The 23,533-nt window shown below is 43.4% G+C and overlaps 1 protein-coding gene across 2 annotated transcripts in view; it reads right to left on the bottom strand.

The window, feature by feature from the left end:
* The window catches only part of NFYC (nuclear transcription factor Y subunit gamma), a 16,032-nt gene extending 2,121 nt beyond the window's left edge, over positions 1 to 13,911 (bottom strand). For both annotated transcript variants that reach the window (XM_017736152.1, XM_008635099.2), the window contains exons 1-6: positions 13,774 to 13,911; positions 10,338 to 10,409; positions 8,467 to 8,580; positions 7,511 to 7,606; positions 3,932 to 4,105; positions 3,017 to 3,175 (exon numbers count right to left, since the gene is read on the bottom strand). In XM_017736152.1, coding sequence (XP_017591641.1) covers positions 3,017 to 3,175; positions 3,932 to 4,105; positions 7,511 to 7,606; positions 8,467 to 8,580; positions 10,338 to 10,409; positions 13,774 to 13,878 — 720 coding nt within the window. In that variant the 5' untranslated portion in view covers positions 13,879 to 13,911. The remainder of the gene's footprint in view (positions 1 to 3,016; positions 3,176 to 3,931; positions 4,106 to 7,510; positions 7,607 to 8,466; positions 8,581 to 10,337; positions 10,410 to 13,773) is intronic.
* Positions 13,912 to 23,533: the final 9,622 nt, after the last annotated feature.

Genomic DNA, 23,533 nt, shown 5'->3' on the forward strand with positions numbered 1-23,533 from the left:
TGGGAAGGGGTCAGTTAGTAGCTAAAGCATATTAATGGCTCGGTTTCTCAGGGATTTGGGAGCGTTTTCGGTCACAAGAATTAAATTTTACTCCTTTGACGCAGCATTTCCCATCAACTGTTAGGAGCTCATCATATCCTACACCTCTATTGTATCCTGCCAAAAATTAAGGAATACACAGGAATTTTCCCCAGAAATAAAGCCAGCAGAGATGGCAAACCCCAAAGATAGATTTGGAAGCTCTGAAGGCAGCTCTCTGCCAACACCTGCCAACCCCCACCTGGCAGAGGCTCAACCTTTCGGTGTCACTGCTTCATGTGTGAGATTCAACCCCAAATTTATTCCCTAAATCTCTGATTTTGTGGCAGGTTGGATGCTTGGGAGTGTGGGACATGAAGGTAACACTGTTAATACACACTTGAGAGCAATTAAAAGGGCACAGATAGCACGGCTGGATTTTTCCTTCTGTGTTATTTAACTTTACAACATTGAGATTCACAGTTTTAAGGTTAATTTTATACCAAAAATGGGTTTTTTTGAGGTTTTTTTTTTTTTCTCAAAAGAACACAGAGAATACTCTAAAAAACTGCTGACTGATAAGGAAGTGCCTGGAACGTGGTCCTGGCATTTCCACAACTGCCACCAACTCCCCCAGATGTGTCTGAAAGCTCCAAAATTATTTCAAGAGCAAATAAATTCCCCTTGAGCAACAAAATTTCAATCCAAAACTGGTTTCTGCATTGAGATCTGCAAGGGAGGTCACATTTTCCATGTTGGGGGATTAGGTTTTAATGACTCATTAAATGAATGGGTGGAAGAGATTTGGGAAAGTTCTTCCAGCAAGGAGAGGAAGCTCCAAAGAACCTGCCCAAAATGAGGTTTGGGTAAGACACAGATTAAATTGAACATAAAATTCACGTGGCCAAACAAGTGATTCTCGCTTAATCGATGGATTCACTTCCAGTTTTTCCCTGTCAAAAAATAAACCTCCACTTTTCCACTTTATTTCTGGAATAAAGAGCAGCAGGGAGTGTGCACAGCACCAGCAACATGTGGAAAACCACAAGAAACCAGGAGTAAGATGCTCCCAACACTCCAGAGGCACTTCCAGTTTCAGGAGAGAGTTTCCAACTCTATTTGGGTGATCCAAGATTCTCTGCTGAGCCCTCAGAGACCCCAGAACTGTCAGAAGATGGCACTGACTGTGCCAAGAGAGAAAAGAAATGAAGGAAAAATAAGAGAAAGCAAAGCGGGAAGAGCAGAACAGACCAAGGAAACTGGAATTTTGTGGAGCCAAATCCAAATTCTTCCCAAGCTGGGCACTAAAAGCTCTCACAGGGAGTTTTTCTCCAAGTTTTATTTTATTTCATTTGCTGGAAGCTCCTTCAGCACCAATTGTGGTTCTTCAACAGAAGAATCCTCCTGGTTGCAGCCAAACAGGATCTCTGCTGGATGGGGAGCTGTGAATCGGGATTATTCCATCCCACACTGCTCCTACATTGCTGGTTTGAAGTCTTGGAACTGTCAGAGATCCAGGTGTTCCCAAAAAATCACCACACTCCAGCCCCTGGCAGCTCCTGAGGAGCAAGCACAGCTCCCTGTTCTTCCACAAGCCCAGGAAAGACGGAGGAAAAAGCAAATTCTTGGTCAAAACCAGACCCTAAAACCTCTCCAGTCTGTCTGAAAACACGGGATCACTTCCCAAAGGATCCTCCTGGATTTTCTGCAGGAGGTTTTGGCCCTGCCCAGCTCCTTTATAAGGAATTTTTTATTCTAACTGATGTCCAAGTCCCTTCCTGTAGTTCCAGCATTCCCTGGAGACAACTGAGGACAAATCTGAGCTGTTCTTTTCTTGCTGACGATCCACTGGAGATCTCCTTCCACAATTCTTTGAGGAACAAGTCTCTTGGAGAGATTTTCACAAGGAAAAGAAGAGAAAAAAGAAATGGAAAAGAAAAAAAAAAATGGAAAAGAAGGAAAAAAGAAGAAATGGAAGAGAAAAAAGAAATGGACAAGAAAATGCAGAGAAGGAAAAGGGTTCCTTGTAGTAAAACAGCCAAATTGGCAATTTCCTCCTTTCTGATCAACACCTAAGAATCAGCTGAAGACTCAAGAGATGACTGAAGACTCAAGAGATGAAAAGAGCTGGAAAAATCTGGCAACTCCCCCAATCCAAACTCTTTCCAAGATGCTCTGGCACAGCAAGAGCAGAGGGAAGCTCAGCAAGGCTGCAAAGGCAAAACCTGTGTGAAAGCTCAGTTTTGCCACAGCTGTGAGGACAAGAACAGAAATCCAAGAGAAATGTCTGGCACCAGGCGACCTTTGGGTTCTGGTACACACAACTGGGTGATTTTTAATTTTCTTTTTCTCTAAGAGGTGTGAGATTTTCCAGCTGGGCACCAAAAGCCTCAGCTTTGTAGTGATTTTAAGTTAATGTGACTTTTTTCACCCCTCTGTTTACTTAGGACACATTTCAGGAAGTTTTGCTTATGCTGGGCACCCCAAATCCCATTTTGAAGGCTGATGTGAAAGTGAGGACTTATCTCCTGGTTTTGCAAAGCCATTCCACCAACCAGCTCCAAATATTTTGGAGAAATATTTCTTTTAACATCAAAGTTTATTAATAACTCCCAAATGGCACCTTTCCCACTCAGCCTGCCAGGTCACGACTTCAGATTGCAGAGGCACAACCAAGTAAAGGCAAAAGAATTCTCTTTCCTTCAAACCAGGCTGTGGTGAAGAACTGAGGTTTAGCCAGGAAATATTTTATTTATTGCTTCCTAATCACAACTATTTCACTCAGGGGGAGGTGTTTGGGGTGGGCAATGAGTCTGGACTAAGTGGGTTAAGATTTATTTCCCCCTTCATGTCACACCTGGTTGGTTTTCCTAAGTGCAGGAAACACACCACTCAATCCAAACTTCCTCTGCCAGTTAAAAAAGCAAACAGAAACGGCCTCATGCTCACAGTTTGCTCAAGGGGGACTTTTCCACCTTTCCTCCTGGCCAAATCTTACCGGGATTTGCTGGATTTCTCCCGTGTTGGTGATGATTTGCTGCATCACTTGCATGGTTTGCCCTGTGCCACTCTGAGCCTGCTGGGTCTGGCCCTGGGGCTGGGCCTGCACGATCTGGACCTGCTGCCCCTCTCCCACCTGCATTGTCACGGGAGTGGTCTGCAAAAAAAAAAAAGCAAGGATGAGGATCCAGGGGTGGAAAAGCCACGAGATACCGGGGTTGGAGCAGACAGAGCCTGTCCCACAGCCACTGCTCGTTGCCTGTCCTACACTCAGGAATTGTGAGGATTAAATCACCCCAGAGGGAGCTCAGAGCCCAGGTGAGGCACTTTCCTGAGGAATCTGAACTAGAATCAGGACCAGGAACCACATTTGGCCCTGCAAAGCTGAGGTTGCCTCACAGAAGTGTCCAAGGTAAGGCAGGACAAGGATTGGAACAATTTGGGACAGCAGAAGGTCCCTGACCACAAAACGAGATGAGCTTGAAGTTCCTTCCCTCTCAACCCAAGCCAAACCATCTCATCCCATCCCAACCCATGATTTCCACATTGCTGGGGCAGACCTGTCCTACACCCAGGAATTGTGAGGATTAAATCACCCCAGAGGGAGCTCAGAGCCCGGGTGAGGCACTTTCCTGAGGAATCTGAACTAGAATCAGGACCAGGAACCACATTTGGCCCTGCAAAGCTGAGGTTGCCCCACAGAAGTGTCCAAGGTAAGGCAGGACGAGGACTGGAACAACTTGGGACAGCAGAAGGTCCCTGACCACGAAACGAGATGAGCTTGAAGTTCCTTCCCTCCCAACCCAAGCCAAACCATCTCATCCCATCCCAACCCATGATTTCCACGCTGTCGTTGATTTTCCTGAGCAATCCATCCCTCAGGATTCCCCTGGCTCCCTCAGGCCTGGCTCACCTGGCCCTGCTGGGGCTGGGCGATGATGATCTGGCCCGGCTGGATGGTGGTGGTGGCCGTGGTGGTCTGCTGGCCCTGCTGCTGGCCCTGCACCTGCACTGCTGCAGGCTGCTGGGCCAGGGTGAAGTAATACTGCACGGGCTCAGCTGGGGTGACGGCCTGGCGCACCTCTTCCTGCAGGAAAACCATCGGGAATTGGGATGGGAACACAGCACCTGCCCACCCCACAGCTGAATATCCCCCCCAAACACATCCCGTGGGAAAGGAGCTTTAATATCTCACTTAGAACAGTTTAACCAAGTCAGTGTGAGCTGAGAAATCCTCATTTATTCAGCTCTATGGAAATCAGGAGCGTTCCCAATAAAGTGGGGATAATGTGGAGTGGCCACTGAGGTGGAATCACCACGAGGAGGTGGAAATGAATAAAATTACCAGAGCTGAAAGCCATGGAACTTCCTCACCGGTGAATTCCATCACAGGAGGAATTGCAAATGCCCCAGGAAAACTGACAGAGCCTCCTCTGTCACCCAACCCCTCTCCTGAGCTGCGTTCCCAACCCTCCACCGAGCTCTGATGTCAAAGCCCTGCAAATAAAAGCCATGGATTTGATGCTCTCTGTCGTGCCTGGAGTTATTTATTTAAACCCAGCTTTTCCAGGCTGACAACCATTCCCTGCTGTGGGAGCAGGGATCTCTCAGCAGCACGAAGAACCAGAGGCTCTGCTCTGCCTCCCTGTCAGCAGCAACGCTGCTTTCTTTCACCTCAGGAGAGAAAAGCCCCTCATGATCAACGATATTCCAGGATTTTTCGGAGATTATGGGACGTGGTGAGCCGTGAATACTCCAGGATGAGAATTCCTGAGCTCCCCAGAGCAGTTGGATGAGGCAGCTGAGGGCAGATGCAGCTCCCAGACGTTCACTCCATGGCAGAAGGCGTAAACAATCCTCTCCCAGCCACCTCGAGTTCACAGCTGAGAGTGTAGGATGTTTACACGTGCTACAACATGGGACATTCCCACTTCCAACAGCCTGCTGGAATCCCTGCTTTTTTTGAGGCTTGCTCATGGATTCCCCCTTCAGTTGATCCAGCTGGGCAGGAAAAGGAAAATTCACATTAAACAGGAGCAGTGGGTGATGTCTGGGTGGGCATCGGGCTGGAGTGAGGAGTTTGTTTGCTTAGAAGCTGGTTTTTGGGAAGGAGAACAACTGAGGAATTACTGCTGGGAGGTTTGCCAGCAGAAAATCACAGCCCAAAGATTAAACTGATCCCAGCTGGCTGTAAAAAAGACCAACTTTGAGCCTGGCACTCAGGGCAAACATCATCACAACCACCACCAAACACACCACCTCCTACTCCTGCAGCTCCCTGGTTATTCCCATTCCCCTCATTAATTCCTCTGAGGAAAGGACTAATAATAAATTAAAATATATTTTCACCAGGGCACATTTCCAGGCAACTAGCAACCCACAGGCAGTGAAGAGCTGGGGCTGCTCTAAGCCCAATCCTTAGGTAGGTTATTTCTGGAGTGCTCCAATCCCCAATTCCAGCTAAATCCTGAAATAATTATGGCAAACGAGCCCTTCTCTGAGCATCTCTTCCAGGTTCAACCCCGTTTGCCACAGGCAGGAACGGCTTTAAATCCAAATCTGCTTCAACTCCCTCCTGTCCCAGCATTTGCCACCTTTTATTTCCAAGCTGCACAGCTGGAGTTCCCAGAGCAACACAACACTGGGATTTCATTCCCAGCTGTTCCAAGAACCAGCACTGCCTTGTCAAACGTGGTAGAGATGAAATACAGATCGTAAATCCAGCCAAAAAAAAAAAAATCCAGGCACAGGCAGCCACTTTCCCACAGGATTTTCCCTGTAAATCCTTAACCTACATTCCTAGGGGGCAGCTATTTCTCCATTCAACTTTTCCTGCTGGAAAAAGCATTCCTGGTGTTCCAGCAGTGGTCACAGATGGGTGAGGAACATCTCCCCAGCCTCATTTCCACCCAAAACTGCCCAGGATTTCCTGGCTGGGGTGGATCAGCAGGACACCTTATCCCAGATGCTGTAACACACCCTCAAAGTGCTCCAGGAATTCCTTGGATTCCAGAACTTGGATGTTCTGTAATCAGAATGTCCCGATGTGAATCAAGCAAGGAGAAGACAGCGGGAATGCTCTCCCTCCCAAACACGGTGCACTGCTAAAAATAGAAAAGTACAGGAATGAGGCACCTCAGGGGAAAAAAAAAAAAAGTGGATTTCCAATGCCAGAATGGAAATTTCAATGATTCCAGCTGAAAAAGAAACTCCAGGTTGCTTTCCCTCATTAAGACAAGAAGCTGTGGAGGCTGTTTTGTCTTGTAATTAATACCAAACTAATGAATTTTGGATAAATCATGAGGATTTATGTCGATATTTACATTTTATGTTGAGTTCCCAGCACACCTGGGATGCTGATTTTTAACCCCAGCAGCAGCAGGATGGACTCTCCTGGATATTTGGGACATGGAAAAGTGTTTTCTGTATTTTCTACACCTGGAAATCAGGGTGGGAGGTTAAACCCAGCTCAGGGACCATCCCAAAGGAAGAGGTGTGGATTCCCTATTCCCTCCCTTTGGTTGTCACTCCAGGAGCACCACGAGGACACTTCCAGGTATAAAACAAAGCAGCAGCCTCCAAAATCCAGCTCCAAATGGGAATGCTGCTCTGTACACTCAGAACAGACAGAATTTTCTGTGCTATCCAGGATTTAGAGTGGAATAGGGAAAAAAAAAAATCCATGTCAGAGACAAACTTCCAAGTCAAGACATTCCAAAGGCTCCCAAATCCACCAGTTTTAAAGGCCAACTTGGATTTTTCCACACTGCAAACCTCCAGAAGTAGCAGAAATGAGTTGTTTTAGCATTTTTTTCTTTTTTTTTTTTTTGATTGCAGGAGCAAGGAGCAGAATTATCCAAACAGGGCCTTGAGGGGAGCCCAGAGTTTTTCTCCACCAGGGGAATTTTACGGAAAAGGGATGAGGAATCCCTGCAGCGTGCTCAGCTGAGAGCAGCAGCCTGCTGCTGTAAACATCCGACTGAAAGCTCCTTCCAGCACCTTCCAGCTTCCAGTCAAGGATGTTTACAGAGGCACTGACTGCCCCAAAGGATGCAGGAGGGGGATTTTTCAACCCACAAGTCAGAAAATGTAGATAAACACTTTTTTTTTAAATTAAAATTTTCCCACTGGCACCATTTGGGATCAGAAGTGTTCAGGAGTGAGTTTGGTTTGTCGGTCAGACTTGTGTGGATCTCCAGTCAAGCTCTATTTCCATGAAAACTCCGTGGTTTTTATTTGTACTTATGGGTTTTATTTATGATTTTTATTTTTATTTATGGTTTTTATTTTTATTTATGATTCTTACTCTTTATTGAAGCATTTAAAAACCTGAAATTTAAGCATTTAAGAACCTGAAAACCACAGTAAATAAAAGAGAGAGGCAAAAACCTCATGCTTAAACTGATTCTGTGTTGTTTTATCACCTCTGTTTTCATCAGAGGCTCAAACTATGCCAAGGAAAGGACAAGAATTCCATAATTTTGTGTCTCACCTGCCTTTTTGGAGGCTTCAGCTCATCCCTAGGGACAATATCGATCAGGAAATCAAACTGGTCAAACTTGGTGATTGCCATGGCGATGTCATTCCTCTGGAACAACAAAGGGAAAAGCATTCCTCAGCTTCAGGAGTGTTTTTTGTCACTGGATAAATAAAGTTAAAGGCGTTTAAAACTGAGGGAAAAAGAGGGGAATGTCTCCTCCAGGTCCCAGGTGGTGGAAATTCAGTTCTGTGCTGAGCAAAACTTCCCAAACGTGCAAGAAAAAAGGTTTTTATCAAATTCAGACTCTTCCAGGGTTAAGGAGCAGCTCTAGCCCAGTTTAATGGATATCAATGGTGGGTGCCCACCCCTAAATCAGCAGCTCCTGCCCAGGGACAGGAGAGCTGATGTGGGCCTTCATATCTCAATTTTTCCCCTGACCCGAGGGCCTGAATTAATGGTTGTTGTATTTTCCAGTAATTCTGCTCAATTTTTAAGACTAAAAGTGGAAGCCTTCTCTTTGTCTCCATAAAAAGACCCAAAAAAGTTACACTTTACTCTTCAACCATTAAAAAATGACTCTCATTGAGGGCCTCTCAAGCTGCAAGAGCCAACAATCTGTATTTGGTTGTATTTTTGTTTTCACCTCCACCCTTTCATCACCACAAACCAAACCTCTACAAGTTCACATCAGAACTAATGACAACAAAATCAGCCAGAAATTCAACAGCTGCAGCTGCACTGAGTTGTTCCAGCAGGTCACGATGAGCTGAGAGATGGAGATTTGCGTTTGGGCAGGTTGATTTTAATTAAATTAAGAGAAAAAGCCTTTCAGCTTTGTACTCATGTGCTTTGTACCCAGGTTTGCAGCACAAACCAGGTTCCTGTGTACAAAACAAGCCTTTTGTTATGGAAACAAGGAGTTGGGAAGGGATTTGGGAGCAGCTGGAGGTGGGAAGGAGCTGCTTTACCTGCAGGGTCCTGCGTTTGTTGTCCTCCGTGTGGATCCAGGCTCGCAGGGTCAGCTCGGTGATGAAGATCTGGGCGGCCTTGGCGAACAGCACAGGAGCTTCTGCGCTGATCATCTGCCAAAAAACGAGGTGATTTTGACTTTTACCACTCAATTCTAACAGTGCAAAGAGGAATTTCATCAGATCAGTAGAAGTTGTGCGGTTAAATGTGAATTTGGAGGAATTTTCACCTCAGGATTTTTCTCAGGTCTGACTGAGCTGAGCTCATGGGAGAAGAGTTTTGAGCATCTAAAATTTGGCTTGAAAGGCTGCTTCCTCCTGGATTAAGGGCATAAAATCATGGAATTGGATCATGGAATGGTTTGGGAAACCACTTTGAGCTGACCTCAAAGCTCAGCTTATTCCAATACCTTGGACACATCCAGGGATGAGGCAGCCACAGCTTCTCTGGGCCACCTGTGCCAGGGCCTCACCACCTTCACAGGGAGGAATTCCTTCCCAATATCCCAATTTCTTCAATTATCCCAAATTTCCTCCTGATTTCTGCCCTCTGTCCATTTGAAACCATGGCACTGGTGAATATTCACCAGCAGCTTCTCCTGGCAGTGCCTTGGAGCATCCAGAAAAGATTTGGGAATTGACTGGGACACTCTGAGGGTCATTTTAAACCCAGCCCTTCCTTCACAGTTATAACACTTAAATAATTTGCAATAAATGTGAAATGGCAAAGGAGTTTTGGAGTAAAGATTGGCCTCACCAAATTATTTTTCCTTAAAAAAAAAAATCTGGCTCCAGTTTTACTCAAATGAAGCAGTTTCATTATCAGCTGCCTTGGCATTAATGCTTATTAATTAACCTTTTAATAGGAACATTGCAGACAGGCCAGAGACTTTTCCTGGTTCTCCACTCTGCCTTAAAATCTCATTTTCCCCTTTATCATCACAAATTTGGCATTTATTTGGTTCAGACACTGAGTTGGGCCCTCAGAGGCCTGGGATGATCCTTTTCCAGGGATTCTGAATAGAGAATTTTCAGGATTTCATTTAAATTAAGGGTTGTCCTCACAGAATGATGGAGTCACATTGAGGAAAAAAAAAATAAAAAAGGACAAACAATTCTCTTTTCCCTCAGGAATTAAGTGACAGTTTTCCAAATAAAAAACCAGGGATGACTGGAGCAGCACAGAGTCAAAAACTGCAGGTGATTCCCTCTTCCTTCTCAGGGATTTTCATCAATTTGTGTGTCCTTGTCATCAAAATCCCAAATACTGGGATCAAATCCAGGTCATCCTCCTAAATTATTGTTTATTTTTCGATAAGAAACTAAAAGAAGTGGCACAAATTTAAGTGATGTCAATCTACTGGGATCAAACCCATGTTATCCACCTGAATTATTGCTTAGATGTCCATAAAAAAGTGCATTAAGGGGCACAAAAATCACTCTAAATCTTCGTGAGAGTAGAGAAAAACAAAGAGGGAACTTGAGAAAAGACAGTTAAGCCCTAGGGAAAACAGGAAATAGCCAGAATTATTTTTGTATTTATTATACCCTTAAAGTGGGATTTATCACAAGAAAACAAAATTGCAAAAACCTTCATCAAAATCCCAAATGTTTCTGCTTTCCCAGCTCGGTTTAATTACACAAGGCCAGGGAATTTTGTTAAAAAACGCTTTAAAAATAATAGTAATAACAAGAAGAACACTGAATTTCAAGGAATTATAGGTAAAATATCCAGGAAAAGGATCATAAATATTCCAGGTAAAAATCCTAAATGATAAAAAATAAGTATGAAATAAATAATAACTATAAAATATATTTATATTTTAACATACATTAAATAAATAAGAAATAATATATTAAATCCTGAATACCTTCACATCTTCATCCAGCTTCATGATCTTCTTAATCCGAGCCAAGGGCAGCTCCTGAACTCTGAAGTCTTTCTGCAGAGAGATTTGAGAGACTTTTTACTGGTATTTAACTGAAAATAAAGGTAAAAAACTTAAAACAGGTCTGTGTTTTCTAGAATTGAGCTGGCTAAAATCAAATTTATTCTCTTTCAGGTGTGGCAGCTCTTCCTGAGGGCTGGGAATTCTCCTTTTTGTATTTTTTACTGATGTAATTCTTCTGTCAGACACTTACATTCATTATTTCACTTCCGAGCTGAAGTTTTCCTGAAGGACAGAATGTTTCTGCTGTCACACATTTATCCATCTATTTATATTTGAAACAACTAATTCAATTATGCTTCCTGGGCCTCAGAAACCATTGGAATTTACAAAAAAATCACAGGAGAACATGAAGGCAAACAAGAGCTGGATGAAATCCTGCCTTTATTTGGACTTCTCTGTTGCCAAATCCCAATTTCGGTGTTAAAAACCTTGCAAGAAGCTGGTTCAAAAGACCAGTTTTATGTTTTTAGGTGGATTTTCCCCCGTTTTCCAGTCAGGAATGGTGATTTAGGAGCCTGGATCATCCTGCCCTGAGACATCACTGAGCCCAAATTTGCACCCACACATTCCCTGGAGAGAATTCCTGGGCTCAGGAAACCACCAAGAGGCTTCTCCCTTCCCTGAAGAGAAAAAGTGGAATTAAAATAAATAAATCAATCCAGTGTATTTCTGCCAGGAATCTTTCTTAAAAAAGGGAGAAAGGCTGAGGCTACATCCCACTGCATCAGGAATGCAGAATTCCTACTCACAAAAGACTTCTAACAAAAAAATAAAAAATCTTCCCTTCTTAACAAAAAATGTCATAGGAAAATAATGGGGAAGTCATTTCTCCAGGGGAAAAAAAAGCACTGCAGGATGTGCTAGGGAAACAAAAGAGGGGGAAAACGCTGAAAATGCTGGTTTTTATTCGAAATTTCTGTGCTGTGTTTCTTTCCTGCGAAGAAAAATGTGCGTGGCCCAGCCAGCATTTCAGCAGGGGCATTTTATTTAATTAACATCCAGCACATTTATATATATTTATATATATTTATATACATTGTTTTTTATATATATATATATAATTAAAAGGCATTTTTGTGCCTCATTCTGCAGAGAAACCTGAGTGTGTTGTTCCTGCTGCAAATCAGAATTAATTTGTTGTGGGGCTGTCCTATCCTGATGGAGAATGTGGAATTTTGAAGGATTTTGGGCAATAAAAGGGCTGGGCCATGCCCTTAAACACACACCATGTTCAGGGACCACCACATAAACAACTGAAGGGGTTGCCAGGACACGGAAAAATAACCTAAAGGGGTTTTTTTTGTTGTTATTCTTGGTTTTTTGCTATTTTTTCCCCTCAGCTCTTTCCTTTTTAAAGGGCCTCGTGAACTTCGAGTATCACAGAAAGCTGAGGGGAAAATTTTTAATTTGCACCACTTAAGTTTTAATATCAACTTTTATGAAGTCTGAGGAGACACAAACAGGTAAAATAATATTAAAATCTTTAGATTTAGAGAAAAAAAAATCAGGAAAATTCCACCTCCTTTATTCCTTTAAGGCAGCCAGGCCGCGTCCCATAAATCAGAAGGAGCAGCGTGGTGGGGAAGGGAGGCAGGAGCAGCACTGGCCCCCACCCAGCAGGAAAAGCTTCAGACACCAATTCCTCATCTTTTCTTTTCTCCAAATTAGGCCTCGCTGTCTCCACAGGCCTCTTGTGGAGCTGAAATGCTGAACTCAGCCTAGGCCTGGTTCTTATTTCTCCGGGATTGCGCTGCATCCTTCCCTTCTTTAAACGCAATTTGTTCTTGTTGGTTTTTTTCCCCTGAATTTTAGCCACCAAAAAAAGCACAAAACCAGGCAGAAATAGCCTCAAAAATCAGGGGACCAACACAGTTTTCACTCCCTGCTCTGCCACTTTTACACCCACATCCACGGGAGCAATTTCAAGAATAAAGAGAATAAATTCCAGGATTTGACTGCACAGCGCTGGGATGTTTTCCTGTTATCCCTCTTCCTTCCCTGCCCTCAGCTCCATTTCCAATGACTCCTGAGCTTGCAAAGCAATAAATAGATCCCACTGACAGTTAAAAATTAAGCTGCCCATACTTGATAAGCTGCATAATAAACCCCTTTCATGTGGAGATGAAACTCCAGCTCCCGAACACAAGAATTCGCCGTGCTGAAAGAGGAAAGTAATTAATTCTGGTTATGCATACAAATTTCTACATCTGTTTCTTTAATCAACTATCTGCACACAGGCTGCAAAAAGCAGCTTATCTTGGGCCTGGTGGATTGGGGGGTTTTTACTTTGAAGAGCCTGGCTTGGACTGGAGTTCTTTTGTTTTCAGCTGCATTAAAAGCACCAGGAGAGTGATTTTGGGCCCATTGGATCACAGGAATCCATCAATCTCTCTTCAAAAGTCATTTTTATTACGTGCCCTTGTTCCCACACCTCTTGTGGGGATGGAAGGAAATAGAAGCTGCTTAGTCCAGTTGTTATTCTCAGCCTAGATGGGATTTTTTTTAATCAAACGTCTTTAATTTAATAAAGTACCTGATAACGACACACTTGGCATTTGAGTGAGTTCAGCACTTCAGGGTTGTCCAAGGAGGTGGTTCTGGACTAGGGCAGGAGCCTAAACTCAAAAGTTCATTCACAAAATTGGAATTAACAGGGAATTTAGGGAGGAGGGAAGAGACTAAACCGTATTTTGTCAGTAAAAACTCGGTGTGGACAAGGGTTCCCTCACATGTTTATCATTCAGAATATGAACAGCAGCACAATGGGAGGTTTATCCTCAAATCCCTCAATCTTCTGGCACCTAAAGCAGCCTCTGGCATCTCCTCTTACACCTGTAGCTGGTTTAGAATCCCATCTCTTTTCCCCAAGAGGAATTTCCCTGAAATTCCCTAGGATGCAGCCACCTAGAGCCTGTTAAAAGAACCTTTAAATCACCTTTGGGGTGTTGTTTTAGCCCAGAAGGAGCTGCAGGTTTGACTGTTCCATCCCAGAGAGGTGAACTCCCCAGCCCTGGAATGTTCCAGGCCTGGCTGGACAGGGCTTGGAGCAAGCTGGGAGAGTGGAAGGTGCAACAGAGATGATCCTTAAGATCTTTTCCAAGCTAAACCATTCCATGATTTTATGACTCTGCTACAATTCCATTCGTATCTCCAGTTTCTGGGAGATCCCCCATGGCTGGGGGATTATTGATCACTTCCTAAACCACCTTATCCCATATCAACACCCAATTTCCCGGATCCTGGAGCAGGAAGACATTCAAGCCGAGCTTGATTTTGACGGGAATTTTTGGGAATGGTTTTTTGGGAATGACAGGAATGGTTTTCTGGGAATACACCAATCCCTGGGGACACTCACCACGGTGAGGTTGCGGATCTCCTCCATGACCCGTGGCCAGAAGGACTGGAGGCTCTGCTGGGCATCGCTGTTCCCGGCCGTGCCAAAGCCGCTGTCCGTGGACATCCTGGGAGCTGGGAGAGGAAAAAACCAGGAATGAGCGAGGAGGGAGAGCGGGATTAAAGGCAGGAAAACAGGGAATGGCTTCAAGTTGATTGGTTTAGATTAAAGATTGGGAAGAAATTCCTTCCTGTGAGGGGCTGGGATGGATTTCCCAGAGAAGCTGTGGCTGACTCATCCCTGGAAGTGTCCAAGGCCAGGTTGGAGCACCGTGGGATAGGGGAAGGAATGGGATGATCCTTAATGTCCCTCCCACCTAAACCATTCTGTGATTCCATGTCCCAGGAATCCAGGAAAGGACTAATCCCTCAGAAGAAATGCCAGCCCAGGTCTCGCAGTCTCTGGAGTTGGTTTTTTTAAATTAAATTTATTTTTCCATAGAAAAAGTACAAGAAACATTTCCTTCTGTGCCTGTTTGACACTAAAGTGTCACTTTTTGTGGCTTTCCAGCAGTTTTCAAATTCCTCTTTTCCTCGGGTAGCATCAACAGGAGGAATTAGCAGTCTGTACAATGCAGGATACCAAAAGCAGGAAGATTTAAATTCCCAATCTTTTGATTGAAGCCGTTTTCCAAAGCCCCACGGCCATGATTTAGCCTTGCGTGTTACAAATCTGCTCATTTATTCCAGAGGGTGTCCGTGCATCCAGGGAGATTGGGATCCCTGCAAACAGCTTTAGCGTCCGGAGAAGGAATAAGGTGAAAACAAAGGGAAAATAACTGGGATCAGCCTCTGCCTATATCCAGGTGAGGAGGGATGAGGAGGCTGGGACACTCAGCACTCACTGACCTCACCCTTGGTGGCCCAGTGACATTTCCCAGGTCCGGTTCAGCTCCCAGCTGACACCAATTTTCCCCCTCAATAAATCCCTGGATCGAGCTGTACCTTTGGGACAAGGAATTCTAATTCCAGTTAATATTAACACCAAGCTGGACACACAACTTGGGAATCCCTGGGAATACCAGGACCAGCCTTTCTGGCTTCCTCTGTGACAGGAGCGTGTGGCTCCAGCAGAATTCCCAACCCTGGAAGGACTGGGAAGAAGACACAGCCCAAAAGGATGGAACTTGGTGTTTTCCAGGTGCTGGGAGCAGCTTGGGAATTCTGGGGTGGCCACCAGAACATCAAACACCCGGAGCAGCTCCAAAATATCCAGGAATGACACAGATCCCATGGATGGAAAACAAATCTCTGTCTCTCCCACCACAGGATGGATTTTCCACAGGGAAGGATCTCCAGGATATTTGTGTGTCTTTTTTCCTTTACACGGTGATGCATGAGCAGATTCCCCTCTGGAAACAGGCACAGGAATCAGCCAGGAATTCCCAAACCTACTGCAGCCAGGAATTCCAAAATCCACTATTCCAAAGCAAGGAGGATCCCTAAAATGGCACTAAGGGGTCATGCCAGACAATCCTGCAGCCCACACTTCCCAAGGAATACTTGGAATGGTTCTATTTTAATTCCACACTTCCCAAGGAAGACAGGGAATGGTTCTGTTTTAATTCCACACTTCCCAAGAAGACAGGGAATGGTTCTGTTTTAATTCCACGCTTCCCAAGGAACACTTGGAATGGTTCTGTTTTAATTCCACACTTCCCAAGGAATACTTGGAATGGTTCTATTTTAATTCCAGGCTTCCCAAGGAATACTTGGAATGGTTCTGTTTTAATTCCACGCTTCCCAAGGAACACTTGGAATGGTTCTGTTTTAATTCCACACTTCCCAAGGAATACTTGGAATGGTTCTATTTTAATTCCAGGCTTCCCAAGGAATACTTGGAATGGTTCTGTTTTAATTCCACACTTCCCAAGGAACACTTGGAATGGTTCTGTTTTAACTCCACACTTCCCAAGGAAGACAGGGAATGGTTCTGTTTTAATTCCACATTTCCCAAGGAAGACAGGGAATGGTTGTGTTTTAATTCCACATTTCCCAAGGAAAACTTAGAATGGACCTATTTTAATTCCACACTTTTCCAAGGAAGACAGGGAACAGTTGTATTTTAATTCCAGCAACCTGGGCGTGGGAAGTGCCAGAGGGAATCTGACAAGGAAAAAAGGTCAGGGAATTGTATTTTCAGTCTCAGAGCAAGACAGGAAGAACTCCAGGTGAAGGAACCTCTGGAATTCAGTGACTGACACATTTCTTGCTGACTCTTCCACAATTATTTGCATGAGAATAGAACCTGCCCACAAACTGAGATATTTCAAGTATTTATAAGAAAATCACAGATAAAAATTATTCTAATGAGGGTTTAATTGGCATTTGGATCTCCCCCACCTCCATCAGCATTGTCAAAAAATAGTTTCGGGATAAAAAACCCAATCCTTGGGAGCTGTTTTGGCCTGGGAATATTTCGATATTCCTGACACTGGAATTTGGTGCGAGAGGAGATGCGATTCCTCTTGGATACAAGGAACATCACTTCTAAAAAATAGAAATTATTTGCATTTCTCCCATTTAAATACTGCACTGGAACATAACACTGCCCAGAATCCCAGGAAAACAACAGGTTAAAAATGAAAGGGAAAAAGGGAATGGAAGAAAGAGGAAGAGAATTTCACCAGCACTGAATTTCTTGCATTAAATTCTGCCTCCGGATATAATTAAATATGCAGATTTCAGGATTTCAGAAATGGTTTACTCTGGTCATCTATAATATTAAAAAAAAAAAAAAAATTCCTATTTTTAAGTTAAACAAAAGATTTCAGAACAATGGGACAATTCCTGCTTTCCGTGGCTGTTCAGAATCATTTTATGATAAATTGAGTAAAAGTAAAAACAGAGGCAGCAACAGGCTGGAAAACCTACAGAATAAAATCACTATAAACCCCAAAATCCAAGGTTCAAAGTGCTCAGAACGCTACAGGGATTTCTCCCAATTAAAATATGGATATGGGAATGGTTTGGAGGTGCTGAAGAGGATTGGGAGGAAAGGGAAAAACCCCAAACTGTGACACAAAGCTCCAGAGCTGGCTCCGAGAGAGAAACCTCGCTAAGGACCCATTCCTGGGCAATTAGGGGAATTCCTTCTCCTCCTTTAAAACTCATCCCAGGATTAGAGCCAGCAAAAAACTCACTTGGGATGAGATGAGCTCAGCAGGGCCAGAGGAATCCTTGGATTTCGTACCTGTGCCTAAACCTGGGTGGGTTTTTCATCTGGGAAGTTTTATGGGGGAATTTTCCAGCTTCACTCTGTTCCATCCATCCCCATTTCCTTCCTCAGGATCCCTGAGCTCACCCAACGAAGGCTCCCAAGAGCAAAGTGGCTCCTCCAACCTCAAATTCTGCTGGAAAACAGGGAAAGGCTGGAGCTGAGCCAGGGGGGATTCAGGTTGGATTCAGGGAAAGGTTCTTCCCCCAGAGGGTGCTGGGCACTGCCCAGGCTCCCCAGGGAATGGGAACATTCCCAAGGCTGCCAGAGCTCCAGGAATGTTTGGACAGAGCTGCCAGGGATGCCCAGGGTGGGGCTGGACTGGATGATCCTTGTGGATCCTTCCAGCTCAGCATATTCCAGGTGTGCTGGGATGAGCTGAGCCATCCCAAATCCAGGCTGGGAGATGCTCCTGCAGGAGAATCCCAATGAGGAGGCTCACGGACACAGCTCTGAGGGAGACACCCCTTCCCAAAAAACCAACCCCACCCAGCAAGGAATGAGGGAAGAGCTTTCCCAGAGAGCTGCCCCTGGATTCCTGGAAGTGTCCAAGGCCAGCTTGGATGGAGCTTGGAGCAACTTGGGATAGTGGAAAGTGTCCCTGGGGGTGGAATCCCCTTTGATCCAAACTATCCTGGGATCCTGTAACACCAGGGAAAGCTGGGATTCACCTGCAACCCATCCACACAGCCTGGGATATTTCCAGGCAGGAAAACATTTTGTCTTTCCAGACTGAGGGGAAAAAGAAAAGCCAGGAAAAGCTGAGGCCTCGCTGCCTGAGGTGAATCCAGAGCAGATTCCCAGGAATATCCCAGCAGTTTTTCTGCTCACCAGAGCGCAACGCCTCTGACAAACATTAAAATTCCCAAATCCTGCGGCAGCTGACAAAACCTGGAAGAGCTTCACTTCATGGGAGAGCAAAGGCAACGTGAAGAACCTCTGGTGCCTCTGGATGGGGGGTTTTGGGGGGGTTATTTTTGAACAAATGCTGCTTCCTGCTCTTTTCTGGGCACCCTGGGAAGGGGGAAGCAGCCAAACCCCTTGGAAAATCGGCCACTTCAGCTCCTGGAAAACACAGCCTACGGGAAAATGGCAAATAAACCCAAAATCTCCAAGCCTGCAATTCCAGCCTGAGCAGTATCCAGACTTTTTGCCTGGAAAAACAGCAGGAGCAGCCCACCAGATCCATGTTAGAGCTGCATTCCCAGGCATCCAAGCGAGGTAGGAATGGGAATAACGTCCCCATCCACAATTTTTGCCGGCTTTTAAACCATTCCCAAATTCCCCTTGAGTTAGAAATCGACCAAAGAGGCTGGAGGGCAGCTCCAAATGAAATTTACCCAAATATTCCAAGGGATATGCCAACAGGGAATGCCAGAGGGAAGGAATGAGCCTCAGGGAAGAAGGAGGAACTCAGCAGCATCCCACAGATCCTGGTAGGATCAGAAATTCCACACAAAACAGCCACATCCCCACGATTATGGGGAAAATCCCATTTTTTTTTTTTTTTCCACAGAAGAAGCAGCACATTCCATGCAAGGATCCTAAAAAATGGTTCAACCTGAAACACAATGAAAACTTCAAAGAAATGAGGCACAAACCCCAAAAGTTTTGCCTCGACATCCTTAAATGATGGCTACAAATAAGGATAAACCACAAATATTTCTGGAAAAAAAAATCCACCCCCCCAACCTCATCCAGATCCTACCACGTGACAAATAGAGATTTAACAACTCCACATAGACAGGGTTTAAAAAGCTCCCAATCCTCCAAAAAAATTCCCATAAAACTCTTCCAAAGTGGTTTTACAACAGCCACTATCGCACAAAACTCCCAAGTTAATTATTAGGAAAAAAAAAAAGGGGGAATTTCTTTGCTTCTTTCCTCCTTTTCTGTGTTTTAAAGATGAAATTTTAAATAAAAGCCAACAGCAAAACACCCAGAAAAACCCCCAAAGAATAAAAAAACAGCCCCCAAAGTGAGTATTTAATTCAATATTATTCATGAAATAACAGCTCATTCATTTCCATGACACTTCCAAACAACCTGGAGGCTGCTGGAGACACAAAGTGCCAGAAATGGAGAGGTTTTTAGCTTTAATTTTTTAATTTTGAGAGTTTCTAGTGGCTTTGGGAGGCAGCAGCAGCAGTGGGAAAAGATTTAATTGTGTTGGAGATCAATGGTTTCTCCTTCCACCTCAATATCCGGGCTCGAATAGGTAAAATTATTAAATTTAAAAGGATTTAGATAGAGCCACTCCGGCACCACAGATTTCTTTTTTTTGCTGAACAAATCCTGCCATGGAGCTCTAAAAAATTCCGATTTTTGCAGATTCCACTGCAGCAGCTGGAAAAGAATCCCAGGATTTGGCCCTGCTGGAGTGAAAGGGAAGCCTCGGGTTGTGGCATGCAGGGAGCTGGGATTACAACACACGAGGCTTTGGCTCCTGATGTTTTGAAGGATTCCACGGGAAAATCCTGGGAATGGGGCTTGCCAAACCCATCCCAAGGAGCACCAACATCCACAAGGATTCATCCCAGTCTGGTGTGTCCCAGGAAAGGCTCTGCCTGGAAAATATTCCCTGGAAAAGCGCTGGGGGAACAGATTTATACAGTGGGCGTTTGGGATCGGCTTTGGATAAACCCAATCCACAAATCATGGAATGGTTTGGGTGGGAAAGGGAACTTAAATCCCATCCTGTTCCAGCCCTGCCATGGGCAAGGACATTTTCCCTATCCCAGTGCTCCAGCCTGGCCTTGGACACTTCCAGGGAACTGGGGGGCAGCCACAGCTTCCCTGGGAACTTCCCTGGGAATTCCATCCCAGCCCCTCCCCACCCTCACAATTCTTCAAGAATTCCTTCCCCAAATCCCATCTATCCCTGCCCTCTGCCAGTGGGAATCCATTCCCCCCCTTACCCTGTCCCCTCATCCCTTATCCCAAATCCTTCTCCGGCTTCCAAAGTTGTCAGAATAAAAAGGAAGCAGGAGAACTTCACAAATGAAACCGAATTAAGCACTGAACCCAGAGCACCACTGTAATTATTGAAACATCAAAGCTTCCAGCATTATGGACGGGCAAGAAATGAAAAATAAACAAATAAACAAATGAAACCAATCAGAATTATTACAGCTTTTTCAAGTTTAACACTGATTTATTTATCCAAAGAAGAGTCTATAAAATGAGGTTATAAAATCCAACGCAGAGCTGGGGAAAGGGGATGGACACAAACTCAGGGGGAGGCTGAGAAAACCAGAAAACCTTCTCTTTTTAAACATTTTCAAGCAAGTTTTTAAACATTTTCAAACCAAATTTTTAAGAAGTTGAAAGGTGATTGCAAGAATTAAATGCTGCACTGGGTGACCCAGGGAGGATCTCGGGGATTTAGGTAAAGGAAGAGGCTGCAAATCAGAGTTTAAGGTGTGTTAATCTTGGAAAAATAACCACCTGACCACTCCAGGTGCCTCCCAGCCACTTTTCCTAGGAATATTTAGGATGATTCCACCTTCAAACTCCGTAAATCCTCCACCACATTCCCTCTGCTTCCATCCTCTGACTGAACCAGCCCCAAACTGGGCGAGAGGGATCTGGATCCCAACTTCCAACTCTTTATCCCAGGGAAATTTTGGGTCAAATAAATGATTTTAAGGGGCTGCAGGGCTCTATATATTTATATAAATTCACTTATTTCTGGACCTATTGATAGAGAAATATCTATTTATTTCTGTTATTCTAGATAATATTTAATATTCCTATTACTGTCTTCACTCAATTTGATAAATTAAATCATCAAATGGCACCTCCCCAAAGTTAAAATTAATTATTTTCGTAGAGACCGCCTCAAGTTTTTCCCTCCTGCTTAAATCAAGCCCATATAGACCACCTCAAGTTTTTCCCTCCTGCTTAAATCAAGCCCAACCTGAAGTGCTAAACTTTTTCTTTTTCTTTTTTTTCCCTCTTTTCTTTTGTTTTTTATTGAAATAAAAATGCTTTGGTGTTATAAAGATGCAAATTTCCCCACTTCTGGGTCACCTTCATGGCGTGGAAAGGGAAAAGTCCTGCTCTGATTTGAGCAGGAAGTGACCAAATAAACAGAAACCACAAGAAAATGCCCTCAGGGAAACGTCAGCATTTGGAAAACCTTTGGGTTTTGGGAACAACTCCCCAAAAAATCTCCTTTTTGAACTCCTAGGATGCTTTGGAGACATCCTGAAGTTTGTTCTTGCTGTCAGTGCCTTTTGTTGTGGTTTTTAACCCTCTGAAATAGCAGGGAAATTATTCTTGATCATAATGAAAGAGTTCCACTAATTAAAGAGCTTTAAAATTCTAAATAATTCATGACTTCAGGTTCCAAAAAAAAATCACCCGATTTAATTCATTTACAACACAAGAAGCCCTGAAATGAAGAAACCACCTCATGAGGCAACGTAATTAAAATACAGATGTCACCCCCATTATATAAACACAAGATATTAACCTGATTAAATGAAATAAAACCCAAATTCAGTGGCTGGAAAGGTGACCTCGTGTAGGCACCCAAAGCCCTCCCACGCTCACTGAGCAATGTCCCCTCCTCAAAATTGTCCCCAACACCTTCACTGCTTTATTTGGTGGAAAAAACAAGGGTGGAGAAGTCAGTGAAATAAAAATAAAGCCTGAAGTTCCAGGTTAAAATCTTAGGAGGAAGTGAAAAAATAAAATTCACAGGAAAAAACCTCCTGGAAAAGCAAACTCCTGGAAAATCAAAGGTAGAAAATCCATCTTCTGGACAATAAAAGTAGGAAATCAAACTCTTAGAGAATGAAGCTAAAAAAAAAAATCAAACTCCTAGAGAGCAAAACTAAAAAAATGAAATTTATACAGAGAATAAAGCGAAAAAATGAAATTTATATAGAGAATAAAGCAAAAACAACCAAACTTATATAGAGATTAAAGCTAAAAAATGAAATTTATATCGAGAATAAAGGTAAAAAATGAAATTTATACAGAGAATAAAGCTAAAAAATTAAATTTATATACAGAATAAAGGTAAAAAAAGAAATTTATATAGAGAATAAAACTAAAAAATCAAACTTATATAGAGAATAAAGCTAAAAAAAGGAATTTATATAGAGAGTAAAGCTAAAAAAATCAAACTTATATAGAGAATAAAGCTAAAAAATGAAATTTATAGATAATAAAGCTAAAAAAATTTTATATAGAGAATAAAGCTAAAAAATGAAATTTATATAGAGAATAAAGCTAAAAAACTAGAAAACCAAACTTATATAGAGAATAAAGCCAAAAAAATGACATTTATACAGAGAATAAAGCTAAAAAATTGAACTTATATAGAGAATAAAGCTAAAAAATTGAAATTAATATAGAGAATAAAGCTAAAAAATTGACATTTATATAAAGAATAAAGCTAAAAAAATCAAACTCCTAGAGAATAAAACAAAACAAAAAAAAAAAATCAAACTTCTAGGGAATAAAACTTCTAGAAAACAACAACAACAAAAATCCCTGGAGATCTCTGGAGCAGAGGGGACACCCAAACTTCACTCCTTAAAATGGGACCTTCCTACCCCTCCAATTCTGGGAGAAGGGGAAAAAAAACCCCTCAGGAACTGGAATAATTTGTTAATAAATCCATTTCCAGATTTCCCAGGCTCTTCCTGCTGCTCTTGACCTAGAAAGATCAAGCAGCACCTACTCTTCCCCAACCTCCTGCAAGCTGAAGCAATGAAAATTTGCCAAATATTGGGTGTAACCAAGATTTCTGCAGGATTTTTCTTCTCATTTATAGGAGCTGCAGATTGCCCTCGTGTCCTGCCAACACTAAAAAGCTGGATATACCCTAACTTCAAGGGAAATTATATTTAAATATCTCATTTTTTGCTCCATGATGCTGACAATGGCCTTCATCCTCACAGCACATCTCCCAATGCTGGCCCACAGCCTGCTCCAGAAGTTCTTCTAACATTCCCTAATTATTAAGAGGTGCCTTTTGGGGATGTTTCTCCTCCTGCTCCCTCCTCACACCAAAACTGTGACAACGCCAAGAAGTTGAAGAACCCCAAGACAAAGCGACGGGAGGCTTCATTTTTAATTAAAACACCCCAAATAACACCGGGAACGAAGCTCAAACCCAAGGAAATCCTGACAGGAGGCAAAGCTCAGGTTCAAGGGCCTGGACCCGTGTTCCACAACCCTTACAAGAAGAACTCGTACAATCTAATTATCCTTAATTTTCCAACACAGCGCTTTTAAGGTCAACAATCAGCGATCGGAAAAGGGGGGAAAAAATGATGTTTTTTCACCCTGACAGGGAAAGGACGGGGAAAAGCATCTCGGAGGAGCAGGAATCTCCGCGATGTGCTCGCCGAAACCCAACTTTCATTCTAATCTCCCAACTATTCCCCGTGTCCTTGATGCCCTCGGCCACCGCGAGCAGCTCCATTTTTTCCCCCCCTTTTTTTCTCTTCTCTCTTTCTCTCTCTCTCCTTTTTTTTTTTTTTTTTTT

This window comes from Corvus brachyrhynchos, unplaced genomic scaffold (genome assembly GCF_000691975.1).
Source record: "Corvus brachyrhynchos isolate BGI_N302 unplaced genomic scaffold, ASM69197v1 scaffold65, whole genome shotgun sequence".
NCBI lineage: Eukaryota > Metazoa > Chordata > Aves > Passeriformes > Corvidae > Corvus > Corvus brachyrhynchos.